Source organism: Monomorium pharaonis, chromosome 7, assembly GCF_013373865.1.
Source record: "Monomorium pharaonis isolate MP-MQ-018 chromosome 7, ASM1337386v2, whole genome shotgun sequence".
In the NCBI taxonomy this organism is placed as follows: domain Eukaryota; kingdom Metazoa; phylum Arthropoda; class Insecta; order Hymenoptera; family Formicidae; genus Monomorium; species Monomorium pharaonis.
This window is the reverse complement of record NC_050473.1, coordinates 23758675-23783374: the sequence shown is the minus strand read 5'-3', so window position 1 is coordinate 23783374 and position 24700 is coordinate 23758675. Positions and strand designations below refer to the sequence as shown.

At 28.5% G+C, this 24700-nt stretch overlaps 1 protein-coding gene across 7 annotated transcripts in view; it reads right to left on the bottom strand.

Moving 5' to 3' along the window:
* Positions 1 to 337: 337 nt before the first annotated feature.
* The window catches only part of LOC105836354 (octopamine receptor beta-2R), a 64001-nt gene continuing 39638 nt past the window's right edge, over positions 338 to 24700 (bottom strand). For 5 of the 7 annotated variants that reach the window (XM_012680325.3, XM_012680327.3, XM_012680324.3 and 2 more), the window contains 3 exons: positions 6146 to 7443; positions 4849 to 5079; positions 338 to 1113 (listed from right to left, as the gene is read on the bottom strand). In XM_012680325.3, the coding sequence (XP_012535779.1) occupies positions 1023 to 1113; positions 4849 to 5079; positions 6146 to 7134 (1311 nt within the window). In that variant the 5' untranslated portion in view covers positions 7135 to 7443 and the 3' untranslated portion in view covers positions 338 to 1022. Of the gene's footprint in view, positions 1114 to 4823; positions 5080 to 6145; positions 7444 to 15247; positions 15673 to 24700 lie in introns of those variants that run through there. The other 2 variants (XM_036289298.1, XM_012680328.3) reach the window with 2 other exon arrangements.

Below are 24700 nucleotides of genomic sequence, written 5' to 3'. Positions count from 1 at the left end.
AATAAATAAATATTAAATTAAATTAAATTAAATGAATATGTACTATTATTTTTATATCTAAAATGGAGTATTTGTATGTTATAATATTGATCATATTCTCATTTTTCATTACTATGTGTATAAACGTACGCGTGGTATATTTTTATTTTATTCAATAATTGTTAGCCTTGTGATATATATATATATATTTCACACACACACACACACACACACACACACACACACACACACACACACACACACACACACACACACACACACACACACACACACACACACACACACACACACACACACACACACACACACAAAATTACAAAATAGCAATATAAAGAAATTCTTTTTTTGTCAGTAAAACTACAAAGTTTCAGATCACAAAGAGGCCATCAAAGATGGAAAGAACTACATCTTCGATTTTGGAAAAAAAAAAATACGTTAAGAGATTTATGGGACCGATTGGGGCTCTCTATCATAACTCGCTATTTTTTTTAAGTTATGTTCGTGGTAGTTATTCTACCAAGATTTGCAGAAGCGGTACGTTTCTTCTTTCGTCAAGTGTTCAGCAAAGTTCGTCATTCAATCGGAATCCCCTTCGTTCTTCCACAGACACGATTTTATTGATCGTCACAATGCACGACACACTTTTTATTGGCTACGAAAGCTTATCTAAAATTTTAACTTTGGCAATATAATCATTGTATATATGTATGTCTCGAGTTTCGTGCGAGATGTTTTCGGTATTTGCGCATCATTAAAAAAATGATAAGTTTTTCTTGATCTTCGGTCTTGTTTATTTGGCAAAATCATGGACAATGTCTCTGCAGGATTGCGCGCGTGCCTCTGTGTGTGTGTGTGTGTGTGTGCGCGTGCGCGTGTGTGTGTGTGCGTGTGTGTTATATATATGTATAATCACGTTTAAATTGGCGTTTAAATTCGCGCGTTATGTGATACATATGTGAGTGTTGTCTACATAGATGTGTATCTTTTACACTTGCTTAAAACCTTGGAAACATTGTTTTATCTCAAAGACTGCTGCCAAGCTCACTTGATCTTCGTCGATCAATGTGTTTTATGTATGTTTCTGAGTATATACTCTTGGTACGATCGTCGTATCTGAAAATAAAATTAAAGAAAAATTACTTTATAAAAATATATCGATATAAATTGATTGGTTTGTTTACTTTACATTTTTCATATTTTTTAAATAAGTCTACATTAAAATAAAGAAATTATTTTAAATAACTGCTTTATTTTTAATTCGATATACTAAACTTATAAATATAATAAATATATTTGGTAGAAAGATATGTATTAATTATTATATTTTAATATAAAATTATTACGTAGTATTTCAAATAAAAATAGTGCAGCAAAAATTTCATTGCGTAATAAAAAGGTGATTATTCCGTTGAGTATTATTCCTTTTCATATAGTTATATGTTCAATCATTGTCGCGCATCATCGCGGATGCAGCTCGTGCGAGATACGCAGTACATGTAATTGAACCGAATAATGGAGTAATTGACTCAGAGAATGAAAATGGAGATACATGACGCCATACGTCCACGCGAATTAAATTAGGTTTAACTTATATCTAACTATTGTTTTTTTCTTAGAATTGAAAGTGTAACATTTTCGAAATAAATTCAAACTTATATTAAAGCTTTTTTTTTATTTATTATTCTAGTCTCATCATTATTAGTAGTAATAAAAAGCGTTGTACATAATTACTTTACATGATTATTTTACACGTTTATAGCATATACTAAAACTTTTATTTTTTCTCTTTTTTTCTGATTTGTTACTAAGCTTTACGAATATAAAAATACAAAAAATTGATATGCTCAAAATTTTTTACAAACTGCAAATTTCAATGGCGTGATTTAAAAATTACACAAAAATAAGATTTAGAGATTTTGGAGCATCAAAAGCATGAATTCTTATCGGTAAATGTTTACAATAGGTACCGGTGCAAAAAATCAATTTTTTTCAATACTAATCAGCAAAACTACTATAGAAATGAAATATAGAAATACTTTTAGGGAGGGGCAATTTGATTTTCATGGCGAAAACCATAAAAAAACCATAAAAATCATAGTTTTTTCTATTTATTTCCGTAAATAATGAGAATTTCGAAAAATACTACAAATAAAAGTTATAGATCTCATCGAAATATACATTTTCTCTTCTATTAATTTTTGCCATAAAGACAATAGTTTTTTAGAAAAACGACGTTAAATGTTTAAAACTTTATATAACTCATCTGACACAATTAGAGTTTTTTAGTTAATTTTATTAGTTAGTACTGAAAGGAAGTGCGAAGGAGGGGCGAGGCTCCGCCAAAACGTCCACGCGTTTTTTTGTACTATTATTTTTTTTACTTTCCATGCGAAGCGAAGTTCACCCATACTTCCCTCATGGTTACAGAGCAAAACGACGTTCACGCTTGTACTGTACATGGGTTTGCGACTTTAGATTTGAAATTGTGGCCAAATGACTTCAAATTGTTTGGGTTAGGTTAGGTTAGGTTAGGAAAAAATAATAGGAGGGGATGCAGGAGGGGGGGGGGCGGAGCGTTTTCAGGTGCAGAAAACACGTACAGAAAACACGTGCACAAAGGAGGAGCTTTGCACGTTTTGGTATTAATAAAATTAACTAATAAAACTCGAATTATGATAGATGAGTTTTATGAAGTATTGAACATTTAATGTCGTTTTTCTCAAAAACTATTGTCTTTATGACAAAAATCAATAGAACATAAAATGTGTATTTCAATGAGGTCTACAACTTTTGTTTGAAGTATTTTTCGAAATTTCCACTCTATGCGGAAATAAATGGAAAAAACCATAATTTTTATGATTTTTTTATGGTTTTCGCCATGAAAATCAAATTGCCCCTTTCTAAAAACATTTTTACATTCCATTTCTATAGTAGTTTTGTTGATTGGTATTGAAAAAAATTGATTTTTCGCACCGGTACCTATTGTAAACATTTACTTTTTTATCTTTGCGTAATTTATGTGCTCTTCACGCGTGGTAATATTTTTTTCTTTCACCGAATTATTCAAAATTAAAACAAAAAAGTTCTTTTTTAAAATAATTTTTAAAACTGATAAAATCGATGAAATTAAGGGAGTTCCGCTGCTAAATCAAAATGAACAGATTTTCATGAAACTTTATAGAGAAGTTCAAATTAGTGATATAAATTGACTGTCAAAATTTCAGAAAACTGAACTAACTAGTTATTTAGATATTTTATTAACATGGACTTTTATGGAAATCAATAAATTTTTAGGATTTTTCAGTTTTTATTGTCGTACTAAACATAGAAGTAATGAACAGATGTTAGTGAAACTTTACAATAATACAGCTTAGCTGTCCAGAAAAGTACTGTTAAATGTTGGAATGCACTTGCTTGTTGAGTGAAATAATTGGTAAGATAAAAAAAGTTTACAATAATCAAAGTAATACAGCACGTAAGTGTAGTAAATGTGTGCTAGTAATATAATATGAATTTCAAATTGTTGTATTTAGTTATCTAAGGGTGGTATAATAGTGAAAAATGTGTTTATTCTTAATTTTTAAAAAAATTATTTTAGTAATGAAGGTAGTACTTTATAGCCGATTTTTTCTTATATTCACCATTATTAACTTTAGACCATGTACAGAAAAAAGGCAACAAAGTAGTCATTTGAATATTTTTCTTTACTTGAACCCCTATGCCACTTGTACCGAGCCTCAGCAGAGAAATTCCCTTAATATGCTATAAAATGCAATGTTTAAAATAATATTTTAAATTTTTACTTAATTATGAAGTAAAAAAGTTATATAGATATTTTTTTGGTGACTTGATGAAAAAATTTATTTTTGTTAAGGGGATCCGGGAGTGACAGAGTTACCGACATTTTTTGGGGAACTTGGATTTTCGAATTGGAGTAACAGAATGCAAAATCCTTTTACAGGATTAAAGTACGCACAAAAATGAAGGGGGCGACGTACGATTTGTTCTGATAAATAAAACAAAATTGTTATTTATTAGTCACCTAACGACAATATTTGCTTCATACAAAAAATCTATAGTTTATATGTATAAAATAATCACGTCGCCCCCTAGAAAAAACTCTCAGGAATAATATCGTGCAATTAGAAATAAGATTAGAATCCTAGAAAAAAAGATTCGCATTCCGCAAATTGGAAAATGAAAAAACGAAAATTTGGGTTATGTACACGTAAAAAGTCGATAAGTAGAGCAATATGAGAAAAATTTTTTTCGTTTTCAATATAAAATCCAATTTATAGATTAATATTAATATGTGTACTTTAATTCTGGAAAAGGATTTCTAAATCTATACAAGAAATACATATAAAATCTCATTAATGATGTGCACGAATGACTCTACCTTATCGACCTCGATCAAATTTCAAAGGCACTCCTGGATCCCCTTATTTTTTTTCAGTAAATCAGGCACATACTTATGAACTCACCGAACATTAATGTTTCCGTAGAGAGAATTTTTAAATCGAAGTAATCTTCCGTATTCATTAAGGATTTAAACCATAGATCAAAATGTCAAAAAAGTAGTGTAATTATAAACAAGTAAAACAATTTGTCAGTCGAGAAGACAAAAACAAACGTTTATTTCCGTTAGCTACTACTGATGACAATAAGTTCTACTTTTATATTATAAAAGTACAATTTTTTCAATAACTATCTTGTTTTAATTCATTTGAATTATATAAAAAATAAGATTTTAATTTATTAAGTAGCAAACTGTCGTAGTACAAATAATAAAAGAAAAAAAAACGATAAAACGTAATGCATACCTTAATTTGTCAGACCAGATCGTACCTGAGGGATGGTCGACGAAAATCCAGCGCTTCGAGATCTGATGGCTCTCGTCTGCAGAGCGAACAAAAAGCGCACTGCAAAGTATTTTTAAACGCTTCTCGAAAGTCACGATTAAAATACGCATAGATCAATGGATTTAATGCTGAATTCGTGTACCCAATCCAAAATAGAATCGCAATCACGACGTTGGGACACGGACAAGTCTCACCGCAAAGTGCTGTAATGACGTACCTAACAATTCAAATAATAATTATTTATATAAATGTTGAAGAAAAGACAGAAGCTTAATTATTTTCAAACTTAAATATCGGAAACAATAGGAAATATAAAAGTTAATTTATTTAAATTTAATGCTTGTTTTAAATTTTTGTAAAGCTACTTAGTATTTTTAATTTGAAATTGTTATCAAAAACTATAATTTAAAAATAATTTATTTATAGCATTTTATCAAATTTTATATTGGGTAATGGTACAATTAGAAAGATTATACATAAAAAGACAATGAAAAATATTATACATACGTAAATACTTATTATAATTTTAAAAATTATAAATACCTACTATAATTTAATAGAAAAAAATCAAATGTGAAACAGATAAACAAGAAATCTATCTTTTGCTTTAAATTTGTACAATTTTTAATATTGGTTACAAAATAATAACTTTATTTCAATAATAATTGTCTTCTTTTTCTTTCCTTATTTTCTTACTTATTTCACTTTTATTTAAGCTTTATTAAAGTATAAATGTATAAAATTATATAAAAAATATCTAATTTAAGAAAATAATTTCTTGACATTTTACAAACATTTTACAACATTTTTATAGTTATTTAAAATTCTTCTTTATTATATAAGAGAATTGAATTTGTTCATTCATACTTTTATAGACAATATACGTTAAAATATGTTGAATTATTTATGTTGCAATATAGTTGAAAGTTACATATTGATTCAAAAAGCAATTAAAAATATTCCCAAGTTTTTTATTGTAAATGCTCATTAAAAAATAGAATATTATGTAACATCTTGAATTTTTTACCAGATTTAGAAACATTACTTTTTAAATCTTATCATTTTATTAATAGATTATTTGGGGTATACAATGTTTTATTTTTATTTTTATTTAGAGTTAAATATGTTTCTGATATAATCAATAATAGTTGTACATTAAAGCGAATCTTGATCGATCTAATTGAATTAGGAAATTATTCGTTAAAATTAAAAATATATAAAACTTAATTAGTCTTTAGTACATTAACACGTAATATTTTACTAAGAAACTTGGATACACATACCAAAGGAAAAATGGCAACCAACAAAGGATGAAGGTACCCATAATGATACTCAATGTTCTTGCCGCTTTGTGTTCTCTTTTCATTTTCATCATATGTTTATCTTTTGTGGGTGTGTGTAAATGATCGGTGTTAATTTCATTCAAAGTGAGAGTTTTTGATGAGCCGGCGCTGTTGAGCTCGCCATTTAAATTATTAAGATCCTTACTCGGTCTGTGACTGAGCAACATGGCATTACCCATTCTGCTGTGCATCTGCTTCTCTTGCTTGTTAGCCTCTTTGAATATAGCAAAATAGGTGACCGCCATGATGGTGCACGGTATCCAGAAAGATATGCTTGATGAAAGTATGGCATATACTGTATTAACTTTAAATTCGCAAAGTTCTGGATGTTTGTGCCTGTGTACACTGTTCTCCTTCGTAGTGTACCAGCCGTAGAAGATTGGTACAAAGGAAATGATGGCTGGCGACACCCAGCAAGCCAATAGCATAAACGCCACCACTTTCTTCGTCATGTTGATGGGATACTTGAGTGGCTTCACGATCGCATAATATCGATCCACTGAGATGCACATCAGATGAAGTATCGAGCTAGTGCTAAAGTAGACATCTAAAGAATTCCAAACGTCGCACATGAAATAGCCAAAAAGCCATCTGCCAGTCACTTGCACGCTAGCGTTGAATGTCATCGCGAACATCGCCACCAGCATATCCGCTAATGCTAGTGAAACTACAAAATAGTTGGTGATGATTCGTAGTTTTCTGTGTCGTATCACGGACACTATTACCAGCAGATTACCAAACACCGCTGTGGTGATAATCGAACCCAGGATGCAGATCTTGATGACTGCCGAGGGCATGTCTGACCAGTTGGCCTCCACGGTGCTCACCTCAGTATAATTGGCATAAGGATTCTCCTCGGTCGAAGTGACGTTCAATAACGATGTCACATCGAACGAGGAAATCTCTACCGGATCAAATGTCGTGCTCATGCTCACTCAACAACGTGTTGAGTTTTCACCGCAATTGAGCTACCACACAGTTGGCTGTTCTTTTGGTCCAAGAGTTCTAGGTTGATGACTTTAGGTGACGGAAGTTCCGATTAATTGGTGCACCTGATAGTCGTTCATCTTTGATTTGAACAAAAGAAAAATCGCTTTTCCACGTTTTATCCTCAAACTCATTTACTGGTGTAATCGGTCAAGTTGATGAAGTTTACGAATATTCGAAAGATGTTTCAAAGGCACTCTGTCTCGCAGAGTTTTGGCGATACTATTGTGACATCATACACTCTTCAAAATCTGTAAATAAAGAACAAAAAACACGTTCTTAGAAAATTAAAAAATTAAAAATTTTTTTCAATTTGTTGTCGCAGTGCAGGCAATAAAAGTGAGCGTTTGCGTTGTGCAGAAAAGAGATATACTTTTGAATGTGCATGACGATTATAGATGCATAACGTTATTTACTATATTTTTTAATAAATGTTGTCAAAATTGTTAAAAAAGATCTATTCTAAGGGGTTTTTAAGTCAAATATTTCTAACTTCAGAATTTCAAAATTCGCCAATGGAAAATAGCGGTTTCAAAGATCATACACTTTCAAGTATATGTGATTCATTATGATAGTTTTTTTCAATAAATGTTTTAATAACTGTGCTAAAAGAATACAAATGCATAGATTTCAAATTAGGATTATTCTAAATTTGCTTTAAAAATGGCTGACTCATACATTTATAATATAAAAAACACAATTTTAAAATATAAAACAAAAAATTTATATATAAAAAATATAAAATAAAAACAGTCAAGAAATATTAAAAAGCCAATGAGAGCCGGCACAGGATATTTTTGTGCAGTATGAACTATTTTTATTATCAATTAATTCGCTTCAAGGCGTTGCAAAGCGAACTACATTAATTACAATAATATAAAGCGCAACAACATTGAGTACAATATTACAATTCGCTTTAGTAAGCGAATTCTTATTAGCAATTAGGCATAATCAGCTTAATAAATTTTTGTAGGCATAATTCGGACAAAACGCGATGCAAATTGACAAACATGTATTTCTCCACAATGACAACTAAAAGTAACTGAATGACACTATCATAAATAGAGACAACAGTAACATAGATTTTATCACTGAAGAGGACTCAAACATGAAGTCAAAACGTCTGCAATAATTTACTAAAGCGAATTGTAATATTGTACTCAATGTTGTTGCGTTTTATATTATTGTAATTAATGTAGTTCGCGTTGCAACGCCTTGAAGCGAATTAATTGATAATAAAAATAATGCACAATGCACAAAAATATCCTGTGCCGGCTCTCATTGGCTTTTTAATATTTTTTGACTGTTATTAATTACTGGAGCCTACTAATATTAATATAGTTTAATAAAATAAAAATTAATAAAGTTAAGAAATTATAAACTATAAAAAAAATCAAAAATTTTAAAAACAATATATAAAACAAAAAACAAAACAAAACCTAAAATTCTACTTCTTTCTCTGCATATGTAATATTTACAATGTATTTAAAATCTATGTTTTTAAAAAATATTCATGTTACAAATTTGTTGATTTAAAATAAAAAATTTGAAATATTTGTCACAATTTTTTCCTTATACACGTATGTATACGTGCGTGCACGTGCGTGCGCACGTTTCTGTGTGTGTGTGTGTGTGTGTGTGTGTGTGTGTGTGTGTTTGTGCAAAACTTATAAATAAACTTGGAGCAATAGACGATTTATATACAAGCGGCGTATAGACCCTTTGATTGGTCTCGATTTCTTCGAGATTCGCATATGAGCTAGTACGGCAGTTTTCCATTTGTTTCTACTTAAAATGAGGACACGTCGGAAGAGAGCTGGCAACCTTCAATAGAATGTCCTCATCTCTTTCCTCGTTTCTTTTTCTCTCCTCCGCACCTTTCTCTCTGCTACTGTTCCTCTTTCTCTTCTCACTTTAAATCTTTCTGTCTCTTTTATCGGCATAGTAGTTGTGTGGCGACAGTGCTGTGTCAAGTGCACTCTCGTCAACATCATGTAATTTATGATCCGTTATTTTTGCGGTATATTTAGGTCAATTATTCCAGCAGCAGCGTCGGCCATGAAGAAGACCGAGAGATCAAAGATGCACTTTTTTATTCTTTAAAATTATATCGTAGAAATTAAAAATGAAAAAAATTGATATCAATTTAATAAAAAAAAAATTATTGCATTAAGAGATAATATATCATTAATTAATTTATAAAAATTAACTTAGTTTTAATCAAAATAAGTATCAATATTTCACTAATGTAGCATTAATAACTATATTTTAGCTTTGTTCTAACAGTGATGTTTTTCTTAAAATTATATAATTATTGTAAAGAGATATCGTATATAATATTACGTAAAGCTTGTAAGAAAGTTATAGTATGTTTTGCTTTAATAATGAAAATATATAACATTAAGTTTGTATATAACATTAAGTTTGTATTTATACAATTTAATGTGTGCTTTTAAGTTATAAGTTTAATTTAGAAAAATAATTTATTCTGTATTATAAATTTATAATTTTTCGTTCAAATAAATTGTGATCACAGTAACATAAACAATAATTTATATAATTATATAATGGTTTAATTATAAATATATAAACACATACATATATGTAAATAATACATTATTATTATTGTTATTATTATTAACGATGTCATTAAATGAAAATTTAGATATATGAAATACCGTAATAACGAATGCAATATATCAATGAAAATCAACAGGTGGTACACAAAAGTGTAATAAAGAGAGAGCATCCAATTTTACTTAAATATTAATGTGTATTATCCTGTATATGCATTGGTTGTTTTTTATGCGTTTGTCTTTAAAATGTATAATTTTTTTCTAATATAATAAGAGATAAAAGAACACTAAGAAAAAGAAATATAAAATTGAGAGAGAGTGAGAGTTAAATATTATAAAATTAAAGACTATCGTAATTTTAATTAATATAATTAACATGATAAAAAATTTCTCTCGCTCCCCTTTCCCTCTCTTTACTTATAAATGGGTAATACTAATAAATGGATATAATACTAATAATATGCTCTCTTTCTCTCTCTCCAATCAGTTTTTTTTTCTCAAAATAGATTATATGTATAGAAAAACTGGCGTTTCTCTTAATCATTGTTATATAAACACTGTTGACAAATATTATTACACTTCCTGTCTGAGTAACATTGGTTACGTTCAGAAAACACAAGTGATCAGTGAGCAGTCAATGATTATTGGTCCTTACTGTTAGATCTCTAAATTTAGGCCAATTATATTATCAAATTACTCAACTGTTGTGCAATTGTGTTTTCTGAACGTAGCCATTTATAATTATTTGATGCTGTTCTACTATTGACAAAAGCAGTATAGAATTCCTATATATATTTGAAAAATTTCACACATATGAAAAATTTTACCTATATGAATACACTCCTGTGAAAAAAAATTAGAGCTCACATTTTGTTTATGCGATAGAGAATTGCATCACGTAACGCCGAGTACGTAAATCGCATGCAAGCGTCTAATACTTGAATGTAAGTAGAATTCTCGACGCTTAGGCTGGCCAAGGGCAAACCTCACAGAATCGACGAGGAAAGATCAATGATGAGTTGGCCTCCTATTTTGCCATTCTCACGTAATAAGAATTTCTTGCACTTTAATTGTTTGTATTGGTTGTACTGATGGTTTTTAGTAGTTACACGTAAAACTTTGTCAAATACGTTATAAAATTAATAAATTAAAGTATTTTTACCTTATCGAAAAAATATACTTAAACATTGTTGATTTGTGTAATTTTCTGATAAAAAAATTCTGTGTGTGTGTGTTCTGCATGCTTCTATAATTATATTTGTTTCCAAATAAGCCATAGTAAATTATTTATTATATTTATTAGTTTTATTATCTTTCATTTCAATGCATCGAATTTGCGAGTTTCTTTCAAATATGATTTTTTAATTAAAAGTTACTTTAAGTTATTCAAATTAAAAATTACTTAATATAAATAGCTCTTGTAATAGCTCGTGTAATAAGATTTGCTTCTGTAATACCTGTTATCTCGTTTACAACGTCAGTAAAAATATTTTACATCATTAATGTAATATAGTTTTATCATTTTATATTATTAAAATTTTATTGTTTTATATTATTAAAAAAATCTTAAGTTTCTTAGTCCATAAAATAATGTACTGCCTAGATCCTACTAGTGCCACGAAATATTACCTACATTAAAAACTTTTATTGATAATTCTCTTGTTTATTTTGAAACAAATGTTATCGTTTATACGCGATGTCGCAATTTTCACAATTTGTTAGGGCAATCGCCGTAAGCTTAATACCCCAGAAAGCACATGCTCGTTTTATAAATGTTTTCTAAACGTATCTAATATTTTTTAATCGTTAAGCACTAATAAGAAACTTTTCAACAAAAACATTTTTAAAATCATAGTTTAAGAAACGTATTTTTCACGTTTCTATAGATGGAATAAAAATTAATTTTTTAGTTCCAAATTTTATATATGTACATAGAGGAGCAGATGGTAATATGGTTATCCATTTACGTTTAATACAATACTTTACTATAAAATATAAATATAATATATTTTTGTATGCTATAGATAATTTTTTAAATACTTTATATAAATACTACTTAAATAGTACTTAATAATTTTTTATTTAAAATTTTATTGTGATATTTGATTGTAATATTATAACAGAAATAAACAGAAAATATATATAACTACTCCATATTTATGCATACACAGAAAAAAAAACCCTTGCTGCAAATAAATTTTTATTCTTGGGCGCTATATGCCTTGATATGAGCACGAAGTTCTTAACTAGAAATATTCACTTAATAATAAATAAGTTTGTGTGGAGTATATTTTATTTTTAAGATGGTATTCTTTTCACTATCTACCGCTATGTAGTACTTTCTCGTGTACAAAATGCACTTCTTTTATGAATAAAAAAAAGCTCGCTAATAGAACGCGGAAAGAAGTAAGATTTTGCCATCAACAATTCAACATGTAATAGTTAATAGTAGACTGAAATATGTAAATCTATAGGGTAAGTTAGGATCATATAACAGCCATACGGAAAAGATGGCCAATGGCTGTAATTTCCCCAATAATTGCTATAATGTGTTCTCGTAATTATTTTCAAAAATAATCAATATTTACTGTAGTTTACAATTCAAAATAACGATATTGTGGATGTCATGTTACGTTTTGACTGCCTGCAAAGTTTTTTACGCGTTTATTAGAAATTGCCACAATGTTGAATAAATTACAGTTGTGCTGTCGCAATGAACGTTACCCGCGTAACCAATGTATGTAAATTGTAATGTGTAATTATATTTTTTATTTCCTTTTCTATTTTTTAAATAAATAGTATGATTATTTTTCTCTTACAGTTTGGGCAAGCCCATGACATTTCAGGATAAATGTTTATGTATATATTTTATTAAAAAAGACGAGAATTAAGTTATGCACCTAATATTTTAATTCATATATTTTCTTTTAGTAATGACAATGAGTAAAGTTGATCCTAAACTTGTGTAAACATTTAATATTAAAAATATTTAAAAATAAAATTAAATATGATATGTGATAATATGTGGCAATAAAACTAAATATGTAAAATTATATGGTTTTTTATTATTCTATAAATGTAAGTACATAAAAAATGTATAGCCAACTGTTCTATAATACTATGGCCATCTTTTCCCTAAAAGTTGTGAAAGATGGCCAATGTTCATGTTTCAATATTTGGATAAAAAAAATTTTTACTAAGTATTTTCTCTTTAATGCCGATAGTTTTACATACTTAAAGCTTCAATAAAGTAATACATTAAACGCTATTAAAAAATAATAAAAATAAAAGTATATTTTTTGTTTTAAAAAAACTATGGTCATATGTTACCCGAGTTTATCCTAAAAGGGATCAAGAAAAATGTGGACAAAATTATGAAAACTTTTATTTAAGAAAAATATACTTAATTTAAATTAAATTTATTTTGGATAAAGTTGACAAAAAGACTCATCAGGAGAAAAATTACAATTAATTAAATTACTATTGATACATATACGCGCGTGCGCGTAGAAAAAAGTTTTTCTTAATGTTTTTTGACATTTTTACTAATTAAAACCGTTTTCAAGAGCCGGTTATAGAACATTTGTGAAACGTTTTTGAAACGAGTATGTGCTACATGGACGCGATTCGTATGCCGAAACCCCCCCAAAACGTGAATAGCATGTATAAGTCATCAACAACATAAGAATTATCATTTCAGCTTAGAATTTTATCTTTCGTTGGTTCTGTGAATATTCCGTTGTTTCAACATTTTTGCTATTTTTAGCATATCGATTTATTACGCGATTTCATTAATATGTACAAAAAATGCAAAAATAAAAAATACTACCAGATTTATTTACACTTTACTTGTAATATTGTTAAATGCATCAGATCTTGTAAAGATAAAGAAAAATAGATATGTACATTAAATAAAAATGTTGTCTGAAATGTGTATCTGTCTTGAACTGTTCGGACTGTAAGTGTAATTTTTTAGTTTGTAAACAGATAATTACGTCGTTATCATATAAAATAATATTTTCTTGAAAAGCTACTTTCCCTATTGACAGTTTGTAATTACTTAACATTTTTTAAAAGATAAGATGTTGGTTCTATTGTATGTACATTTATATATTATATATTTATATTTGTGTATTCATAATACATACACCGTTTTTAGTAAAATACTTTCAAACTAAAAAAGTTTTTTAAATAAAATTATTAGTAAAATTTCATCAAACATTTTATTGGTGGAAATACAAAAAATAGTCGTGCGCATTCAAGAAGATTAAAGTATCTTTCTAGAAAACATGTATGAAAAATAATGTTAGGATAATCATAAAAACTGAAATAGATTTAATGTTTTCCATTTTTCGACTCTATTTACAAAAAACTGCTTGCAATTCTCTTCATTGTTGATGTTTTATAATGAAAAATATAAAACTATATTAAATAATAAGACATTAATCATTTGTAACATTATCATAAATTATTCTTTGATTAATGTTACATATTCCATTTTAAGTCTTGTTATTTGGATATAATATAAGCATTCTCGTATATATTCTTTTATTATGTTTACATAATGAGGCATTTAATTTGAAAAAAATTGAGACTTTTCACTGTTAAACTTGATTTCTGTTCATTTTTTTGCAAAAATTAATTAGTTTACAACCGCTTAGAATTAATTTTAAATGTTATAATAATAGAATTCTTGATAATGACTAATCTGGTAATAATTTATTATTAAAAAGAAATTTCACAGCTTCTTTCCATAGACAAAGGTTGCGGAGTACAGACGTGCTTTCTAACACGTCTTTCGAAACAATACTGATCCGTTTTTGCGAAATTAAATACGACAGACATTCAATGTATTCATTGTAAATTAAATAAGATTGAAAAAAGCCAGAAAGCGTCTGGCCGAAATGTTGCGAGTTTCTTCTTATTAATAAATTATTGCCAAATTAGTCATTATCAAGAATTCTAGTATTATTTCTTTATTGCTGCTCTATAAATTCCATTGGAAGTTTAAATGTTATATGTTTTACCTCTTAGTCTTTCATGTGTTTCTTCTACAGAAACTGTAAAAACTATGCAAACCACTTTCCAGTTATATCTTTCACACCAAAATTCATAAAAAAAGTCATACAAAACAAATGTATAAGACTTTATCAAGTAATAAAGTACAGCTTCTAAAATACTCAATTACGATGACAATGTTATGCTATAAACAAGCATAAGTTATGAACATGTCAAGATATAATATATGTTAATTATTGCTGTATATTCCTTACATTATCGTTATATGTTACAAAAATTAAAGAAATATTTTAACCTCTTAATAGATTTTAATGTTTTAATTATGTAATGGAAGACAAAAGTCATGCTGTTGCTTTTTCAAATAATTCTACGTATAATTTTATTCTGTGCGTTTACTTAAATTGGTCGACTGCTTTTCCCCAAATAATACAGCTCATTGTTGTGACGGCTTGTTACTAACCTTCGATCGAGAAGTCAGGATTGTCGTGAGATCAAGTGCGTTGCCAAAGAGGGGAAGATCTGGCTTTCGCTTTGTTTTTGTCAAGTGTTGGCTGCGAATATGCGCGCGTGCGCACGTGTGTGCGCGCGTGTGTGTGTGGAAGAGGGGGGAGGGAGACATTCGGGTGCCATATACTTCGTGTGTAAAAATTGGTAAACGTGATTTTTTTCATTATCGGAATTAAACTTTTTTCGGATATACTTCGTGAAGTTGTCAAGTCATCGATAAAGTATAGAATGGTAGCCATTAATCGATGTTCGCCAAACCTTGTACCAAATGTTCGTGCTTCATTGTCCACTTTTCGTCTTCATTCTCCTTTATTTTGCATATGGTCATTCAATAAGTTATTATATTAATCAATATATTCTGTATAAAAAAATCCATTATTACATACAAAATTGACAAATTCAATAATTAAAAAATATTGTGTGTTAAGGTTGTTAAGATTATTAAATTTTAGAAAGATATAATATACATTTAGAGACATTTCTTTGAAAATTGGTATTTCTATAAATTTTGTAAATTAGCTGATTTGTTTGATAGATTTGAATAAACTAGAATATTTTTTACGCAAAGAATAGAATTAGCAAATAATCTTTAAATAATAACAATTAAAAATTCGTACTAAATATATACAATATTTAATATAAGTTGTTTGTTTTTAAAAGACACACGGAAAAAAATATTTTTGTTAGAGTATCAAAGAATTTGAATATACGTATATATACAATCTATTAACCTATTAATTATTGCTGCACAATATGCAAGAAAATATTAGTAAAACGCGCGACATTGTACGAATAGAAAGAAGTTTCTTTTATTGGATAACTAAATTTTAAAGTATCATTTTTTGATAAAGAAAATTATTAAAAATACATTAATAAGATGTTAAGCAAAAACATTTTCCGCGAAATTTATGTTAATTACTGATAAGCAAACGCTATACTGTACGATGTCCTTCACATCAATTATATCGCGATTAAATTTGCGCCATTAAAATTTTATTACATTTGATATAATTTATAGATAATCATTTTGATATTACAGCTGAAAATATCAACAAAACTATTGCATTGGAATAAATAATTTTATTTTTATTTCTATAAAGAAAATATCATTACTACTATTTTACGTATTTTAAATTCAAATATTGTATTATATTATCAGACATACACACACACACACACACACACACACATACGCGCGCGCGCGCGCTTGTCAGAGAAAGTAAAAATAGATTTATTTTAACTATTCACAATAATCAGCTGCGTACGATAAATAAACGACTATTTGATTATAAAGTAAATTCAATTAACAAAAATCCATTTTCAATATAAGTCATTATATGTATACATTAGAAAATAAACAAAATGCACTATAAATGTTATTTAAACTTGTACGTTCAAAAATAATAAAAAACGAGGTGGTATTATGATCACCCATTTACATTTTATACGTCAACTTTTTTACAATAAAATTAATATGTTTAATTAAAAACTTAATAATTATACATTTAAAGTATTTAAAAAATCCTAGATAAAGTTATTTAGACGTATTTATTATTTTAAATATTATTTATAATAATGTACTAGCATACTGCAATTGATCGAAAAATAACAGAGTGGTTGTGTGTGTGTGTGTGTGTGTGTGTGTGTGTGTGTGTGTGTGTGTGTGTGTGTGTGTGTGTGTGTGTGTGTGTGTGTGTGAATGTATACTAAAACGTCGGTTTTAAAAAACGACATTAACAAATACGCATCCATGATATTGTTTGACTTTGCATAACTAGAAATGTGTACAGCCAAATGAAAAATTAAATAACAAAGAAATACTCAAGTATACATTTGTATGAAAAATATGCTCAAGTTTAAAAAAAAGTATGTGTATTAAATATTAGAACCTTAAAACATCTGATCACATAAATGTTTGATGCGAATGTGTATGTGTAATAATGATTCAGTAACTTTTAGCATTAATAGAAGTTATATCGTTTAAAAGTTTTAGATATAAAGTGCACATATGTACACACACATACACACGCACACACGCACACACGCACACACGCACACACGCACACACGCACACACGCACGTAATCAATCAGGTATTATCAAATATTTGTTATGTGATATAGTTCTATTGTGCGACACATTTTACAAAACTATAATTAAAATAAAATTGGAAAATCTGATTATACATATATGTCTTCATTCATAGCTGCAATGCAGGTCGTGTCATAGGGCAGCGATCGATTTAACGAGTGTGGATACCAAAGTACGTGGTGCTTAGAGTAAACTCGGGTAAGATGGCCATAGTTTTTTAAAATGCAAAAAACATACTTTTATTTTTATTATTTTTTAATAGCGTTTGATATATTACTTTACTGAAGCTTGAAGTATGTAAAACTATCGACATTAAAGAGAAGATACTTAATAAGAACTTTTTATTACCAAAATATTGAAACCTAAACATTGGCCATCTTTCACAACTTTTAGGGAAAAAATGGCCATAGTATTATAGAACTGCAGTTGGCTATACATATCTTATATATTTAACACTTATAAAATAATAAAAAAAACTTATAATTTTTATTTACATATTTAGTTTTATTGCCACATAATATTACATATTTAATTTTATTTTTAAATATTTAATATTAAATGTTCACATAAGTTTAGGATCAATTTAACCCATTGTTACTACTAAAAAAAAACTTATATAATACGGTAAATAGGTCAATATATTGAGCCAAGACAAATTATCCTAATACAATGTAATTTATTAAATAAAAAATATATAATTATAAACGCGACTAAAAAACAACTGTGTTAAAAAATGTTAAACAAATTTCGAAACGTTTCGATTATACATAGTCCTCTTCAGTCGTAACAAATTACCAATATTTATGAACTTAAACATGAGTGAAATAACAAAAATATAATTAAACAGTTAAAAAAAGATGACCATTGAACAACCATAAAACAATCCAGTATGCTGGTACATTATTATAAATAATATTTAATATAATAAATACATCTAATAACTTTGTCTAAAATTTATTAAATACTTTAAATGTATAATTATTAAGTTTTTGATTAAAAATATTAATTATTATAACAAAGTTGACGTATAAAATGTAAATGGTGATCATAATACCACCTCGTTTTCTATTATTTTTGAACGTACAAGTTTAAATAACATTTATAGTGCAATTTAGTTTATTTTCTATTGTATACATATAATGACTTATATTGAAAATCGATGTTTGTTAATTAAATTTACTTTATGTCAAATAGTCGTTTATTTATCGTACGCAGTTTATTATTGTGAATAGTTGAAATATCGTCTATAAAAATGTGTCATAACAAATAAAAACGTGAATAAATAATACAATCAAATAGATAATAAAATTTTTCCGCAAGTCGGTTTTCATATTAAAAAGACAGAATAAATAGTCGAAAAGTCTTGTCGAGAAATCTAAAAGATAAAAACCGATGAAATATGTGTAATTTATGAATAACATAAACCGATATGCATATTGTAAAAAAACGATAAACTTACATATGTTGATCCCAGACAATATTAAAACGAGCAACAAACACGCAGAGTATTCGACAAAGCGTTAAAACAAGTGTAACGTTCGGTAGTCAGGCAAAAACATGTATGATATATTAAATTTAAAATATTAGGTGCACAACTTAATTCTCGTCTTTTTTATAAAATATATAAATAAATATTTACCTCGAAAAGTCATGAACTATCTTGTCCAAACTGTGAGAGAAAGATAATCATAATATTTATTTAAAAAATAGAAAAGGAAATAAAAATATAATTTCACATTACAATTTACATACTTTTGTTACGTGTGTAACGTTCATTGCGACAGCACAACTGTAATTTATTCGACATTGTGGCAATTTCTAATAAACACGTAAAAAACTTTACAGGCAGTCAAAAGTAAAAATGTGATATGATATCCACAATATCGTTATTTCGAATAGCTTACGCACATTACAGTAAATATTGATTATCCTTGAAAATAATTACAAGAATACATTATTTAGCAATTATTAAAGAAATTATAGCCATTGGCCATCTTTTCCGTATGGCCGTCATACCCTAACTTACCCTAATACCCTTGAATACAAAATTTGTAATTCGACCTTCGAGCTGACGGGCTCTTAAAATAGATAATCGAATGCACCTGTTTATTTTCGGTTTTAATCATATAAATAGAATGTCATTACTTGATCCAAAGGAAGCAAGTCACGGAGACGTATTCTGTCTCGCATCAGAATATCATCTCGTGATACAATCGATCATTTTCGTTATCGTACAAATGAATTAAATATTATGTCAGTGATGAAACAAAAAAAAGGCTTGCAATGGAATAGACCTTTCAGCATATAAAATTAAAAAAGAATTTATAAATGTATTTTCTTAAAAAAATATACCTATATATTTTTAAAGTCCCCTCTTTCTTATAAGTTTTAAAATCTATGCTGTAAAAAATACTTTTACATTTTTATACTACTTTTAGATCATATTTATGAAATCATTTATCGATATTATAGAAATAACATTTTCCGTCATTTTTCCACATCATTTTTTTATATATAAGTGTTTAATAATATGATAGATATGTATCGGACTATCTTTATTTGCCACTCAAGCAGAAAAAATCTCTGCTTTGATTTTTCATTTGTCATGAAAAAATACATTTCAAGTAAATTTTGATCAGGTTAACATTATAGAACACGATAGATCATTGATAAAGAGCTAAGAACGTGGAAAAGTAATACCTTGAAAACGTAGGATTTGCGAGATTCGAGATAATAAGTGCCGTTGCATGGAATGTGAATATTTTTGAACGCTCGCGTGAACATCGAGGTAGAAACCTTGAGACACTGCAATTGAATAACGCCACGCTGATTACGCAAGAGACCGTCGCATCGGCAAGATTATTGTAGTGAAGAGTGCTGTGTTTTGCCTCGCGTTCATTTTCATACTGTTGCAATCAAAACAGTACCAAGATCAGCAGACGCGACATTAGCATTTCGCTGCTGTATTCGATAGCATCATTATCTTTTACTTTGTATTACTCCGTTACACAATGTGATATTAACGACAGATCCATTATAGTTTAAAATCTCATAAAATATGTCAATAATACGCGTTAGTTTTTATTCCTTCCATATCTTTCAATCCGTGAAAAGAATAAAAATTGTCACAAATAATAATTTTCTAAGCTCAAATATGCAACGCAATAAATATGTGAACATAGGAACATAGGTTTAGAATAAGCTAGATTTGGGTTTAATATTAAAAAATTGTAAACTAATTTGGGTATGATATAATGTATAACATAATTATATTTTATCGTAAATTGACAAGTCCTGATTAATTTTAGTATTATATTATTTGTTATCGTAATCAATATACAGGGTGTCTCAAAACATGTCAACGCTCGTAAAAAGGTAGAAGGGATGAACATAAAAGTACAATATGTCTTGGGTTAGGTCCACCAATAATCGAGATATTAACGTATGGAATTTGCAAATAATCTAAGTAATTTCTATTGTAATTGTGAACAGTAAATTAATGAAAGCTTATACATTCACAATAGAATTTTTCTTCCGTGTTATGACTTGAGCGAATCGAGTTCTTTCCTCGGCGTGCTCTCATTCGCATAATATGAAAAATTAATACCTCGATTATTGGTGGACCTAACCCAAGACCTAACCTAAGACCTAACCCAAGACAATATTGAACTTTTATGTTAATCTCGATTCCTCCTATTTTTTTACGAGCGTTGACCTACATGTATTGGAACACCCTATATAAATCAGTATATACAAATTTGATTATGGAACATGCATAAACAGATTTAAATATATAAATTTGCATTATTTGATTATTATGTTTTGAAAACTTTGGTTGCTGTTTATTAGAAATCGAAATATTTTGTATAAATCTCTAAATAAAGTTTTATATAAATTTTAAAAAATTAGATATGTTACATGCATTGGTAAGTATGATTGTGTTTGTGCTGTTAATTCAATTATTAATTAAAATTTGCTACTTGGAAATATTATCTTTGTATATTATCTTTTTTTTGAATTAAATGTAATTGATATAAACTTTATATTTATCATGCTATATATTATTGATGAAATAAAGACTTCATAAGATAATGTTTACGGTAAATTGTAATAAAACATATTAGAATATAATACATAGACATATATGATCATAAACATTAAGAAATTTCAACATATTAAAACTTTCTCTTATTTTCGTATTTTACAAAAAGTTCAGTACAAAAGTTAAGTATAAAAAAGTCTTTCAAAAATTTTGAAGAAAATTATATAAACCAAAAATGTTATATCAAGTACTCTTTTTTTTCTTTTTTTGTTAACTCTTTAATTTTTATATCTCATAAAACATCTTATAAGAACTGAGTCTTTGTACAATAAAATTCGATATTATTATGAGAAATTGCATTAATTAAAGAAAAACGTTCTAAAACTTATTGTTAGAAAGCGTTCTTTAAAATAATTCTTTAAAAATTTTTATTTAAATACTTTATCATGTTACAATGTTTTAAAGTTGAAAAAAATATTAAAAAGATACTAATTTTAATATAATTAGCAATAAAATATTATAAAGATTAACAAATAAATTTGAAGTTTCTTTTCTCTTCTAAAATGCATTATTGAAAACTTCACGATTTTTTTTATCAACCCAGCAAACACAAAGTTACATGTAACATGCTTGTTAGTTGTAATTTCCCACTCAACAATGTAATTGTAATATAACACACGTGTTATCTTACAATTACATTGTTGAGTGGGAAATTACAACTAACAGGAACGTTACATGTAATTTGGTGTTTGGTGGAAAAATACTCAATTTTTTGAGATGTAAAAAAATCGTAAAAACGTGCGAGACAAACCGTGTATATTTACGCGAGTACGCGACTTGCGACCACCTGAATTATCAGATCTCAATAACGGCCGAACCGATTGAATTCTAAGCTCAATCAAAAGTTTGAGTTTGATTTGTATAAGAAAATTTTTGTCATTTTTTTGTCCTATGTGTCCTACGAGTAGAGACATTGCAATGTAAAATCAGAAATGTGAAATTTTTATTTAAGAAATTTTCTATGTCTAGTTTATACTATTCACGCTAGTTGGCGCTCATCTAATCTGTTTTTAAGTGCGTATTTCGAGAACGGTTGAAGATACGAACTTGGGATAAGCACTAGTATTAGCAAATGTCTTCGGATTAATTATTTAATTAATTAATTAATTAACAAATTAAAATTAATTAATCTTAAAATCTGTGATGCATATTAGTTGTTGGTGCACTCAACAATCTGCTAAAGTTAAGAACATATTGTAAAGTTCAGATGGCACTATTGTAGTGATTTGCGTTTCATGAAAATGATCATGAGATCAAGTGAGTTCCGCTTCTTGTACTTTTCGGTGCAACTCATGCGTCTCAGATTGTCGTGTGCACTTACCGCCATGTAAGACGTACATATAATATACCATTCAATTTAAGAAGAAAGTATTCTTTTAATGTTCACCTCACGAGTTCATTGCGTAAACTAATAGGCCATTATTAACAATCTGCATACCTCGAGACGGTTGAAGATACAAACTTGATACGGTTGAAGATACAAACTTGAGATAAGTACTAGTATTATCGAAACACTTTAGAGAGTTAATGCTTATCTAAAATTAATTAATTAAATAATTAATTAAACCTTGTAACATGCATATCTCGAGAACGGTTGGAGATACGGATTTGGGATAAGCACTAGTATTATCAGATTTCTTCTAATTAATTATTCAATTAAATTTTAATAATTAATTAATTAATTATTATATATTTTACAACATGCATATCTCGAGAATGTTTGAAGATGCGTACTTGGTATAAGCACTATATTTTTGGAAGATTTTAAAGAGTTAATAGGTATCTAAAATTAATTAAGTAATTAATTAATGTTAAAATCTGCTATCTGAAGAACGGTTGGAGATGCGAACTTGGGACTTATCCCTAGTATTATCAAATGTCTTCGGCCCTTACGGAAAAACCACTCTAATTTTGAAAGTTTACACTCAAAATTGAGTGTTAATACTCGATTTTGGGAGTTTACTCCCAAATTTAGATGTATACGCTCAAGTCTTGAGTATTTACACTAAAGATTGAGTGTTTATACTCGAACATTGAGTGTGTACACCCAATGATTGAGTGTTCATACCAAAGTTTGGATTTAAATACTGAATATTTGAAAATATACTCTCAACATTTGGATATGACACTCAATAAATGAGTGTATATTTCCAACATAAAGTGTGAACACTGAAACGTTGGGGATGTACACTCAACATCTATCGGTTGAAGGTACCCAGACAGTACAAAAACGTTTAAAAGACGACTAAAAGATGACAAATTTTTGTCATGGACATCTTTTAAGTAGAGCTTATAGTCGACAAAAAGATAACTAAAAAACGATTTATGTCCTACAAAAAGTCATCTTATAGCCCATGACTAAAAAACGTCTAATATTAGACATCTTTAGGGCTACATCTTTAGGACTACTAGCGCTATTTTGCGATGCACGACGCGCGATATCCAATAAGAGCTGTTTTTTCGAAAAAGCAGAGCTCTCATTGGATATCGCATTATCGCGCTGATCTGTCGGAGCCTTTAGTCGTCTCAGCGATAGTGAAAATACGGCCATTCGAAATGGCGTAACATCTCAGTTCTTATAAAAATGAATTTTTCGCTTGATAAGTGAACTCTTCATGCGATTGAACGAATCACTTTTCTTGTAGTGAATCGTTCACTCAAATTAAAATGAGTATAAATCATAAAAATATTGTGTAGCAGCCCTCTTCCACATAGGACAGGACAAGAAGCTATAAATTTTTGTTTACCTTAATCACGCTGCGGTGGTCTTTATATAGCCGATCGGCTGTACTTTGCTCCCGAGAAAATTAAGCCGCCTATCGACGGCGCCGCGCACTAATTTAGCGGGCAAATCCGCACGTGGCGTGTTGCTTTCGCCAACTAGACGAGTGAAAAGATATCTTTTAGTCCACTTTTTGCTTTGCTGACAAGACAATTATAAAAATCCTAAAAGACGACGAAAAGACGTCTTTTCTAAGTTGTCTTTTCGACAATACTATAAAAGATGTCTTATAGTCATCTTTTAGTCTTACCTAAAAGACAACTTAAAAAAGACGTCTTTTCGTCGTCTTTTAGGATTTTGTGCTGTCTGGGTATACACTTAATATTGAGTGTGCACTCTCAAACATTGGATTAGAAAATGTTAAATAAAAACAAAAGCAAGAAAAGCAAGTTCAACCGAGATTAAAATTAATCTGCATTGGTAGAAATGGAC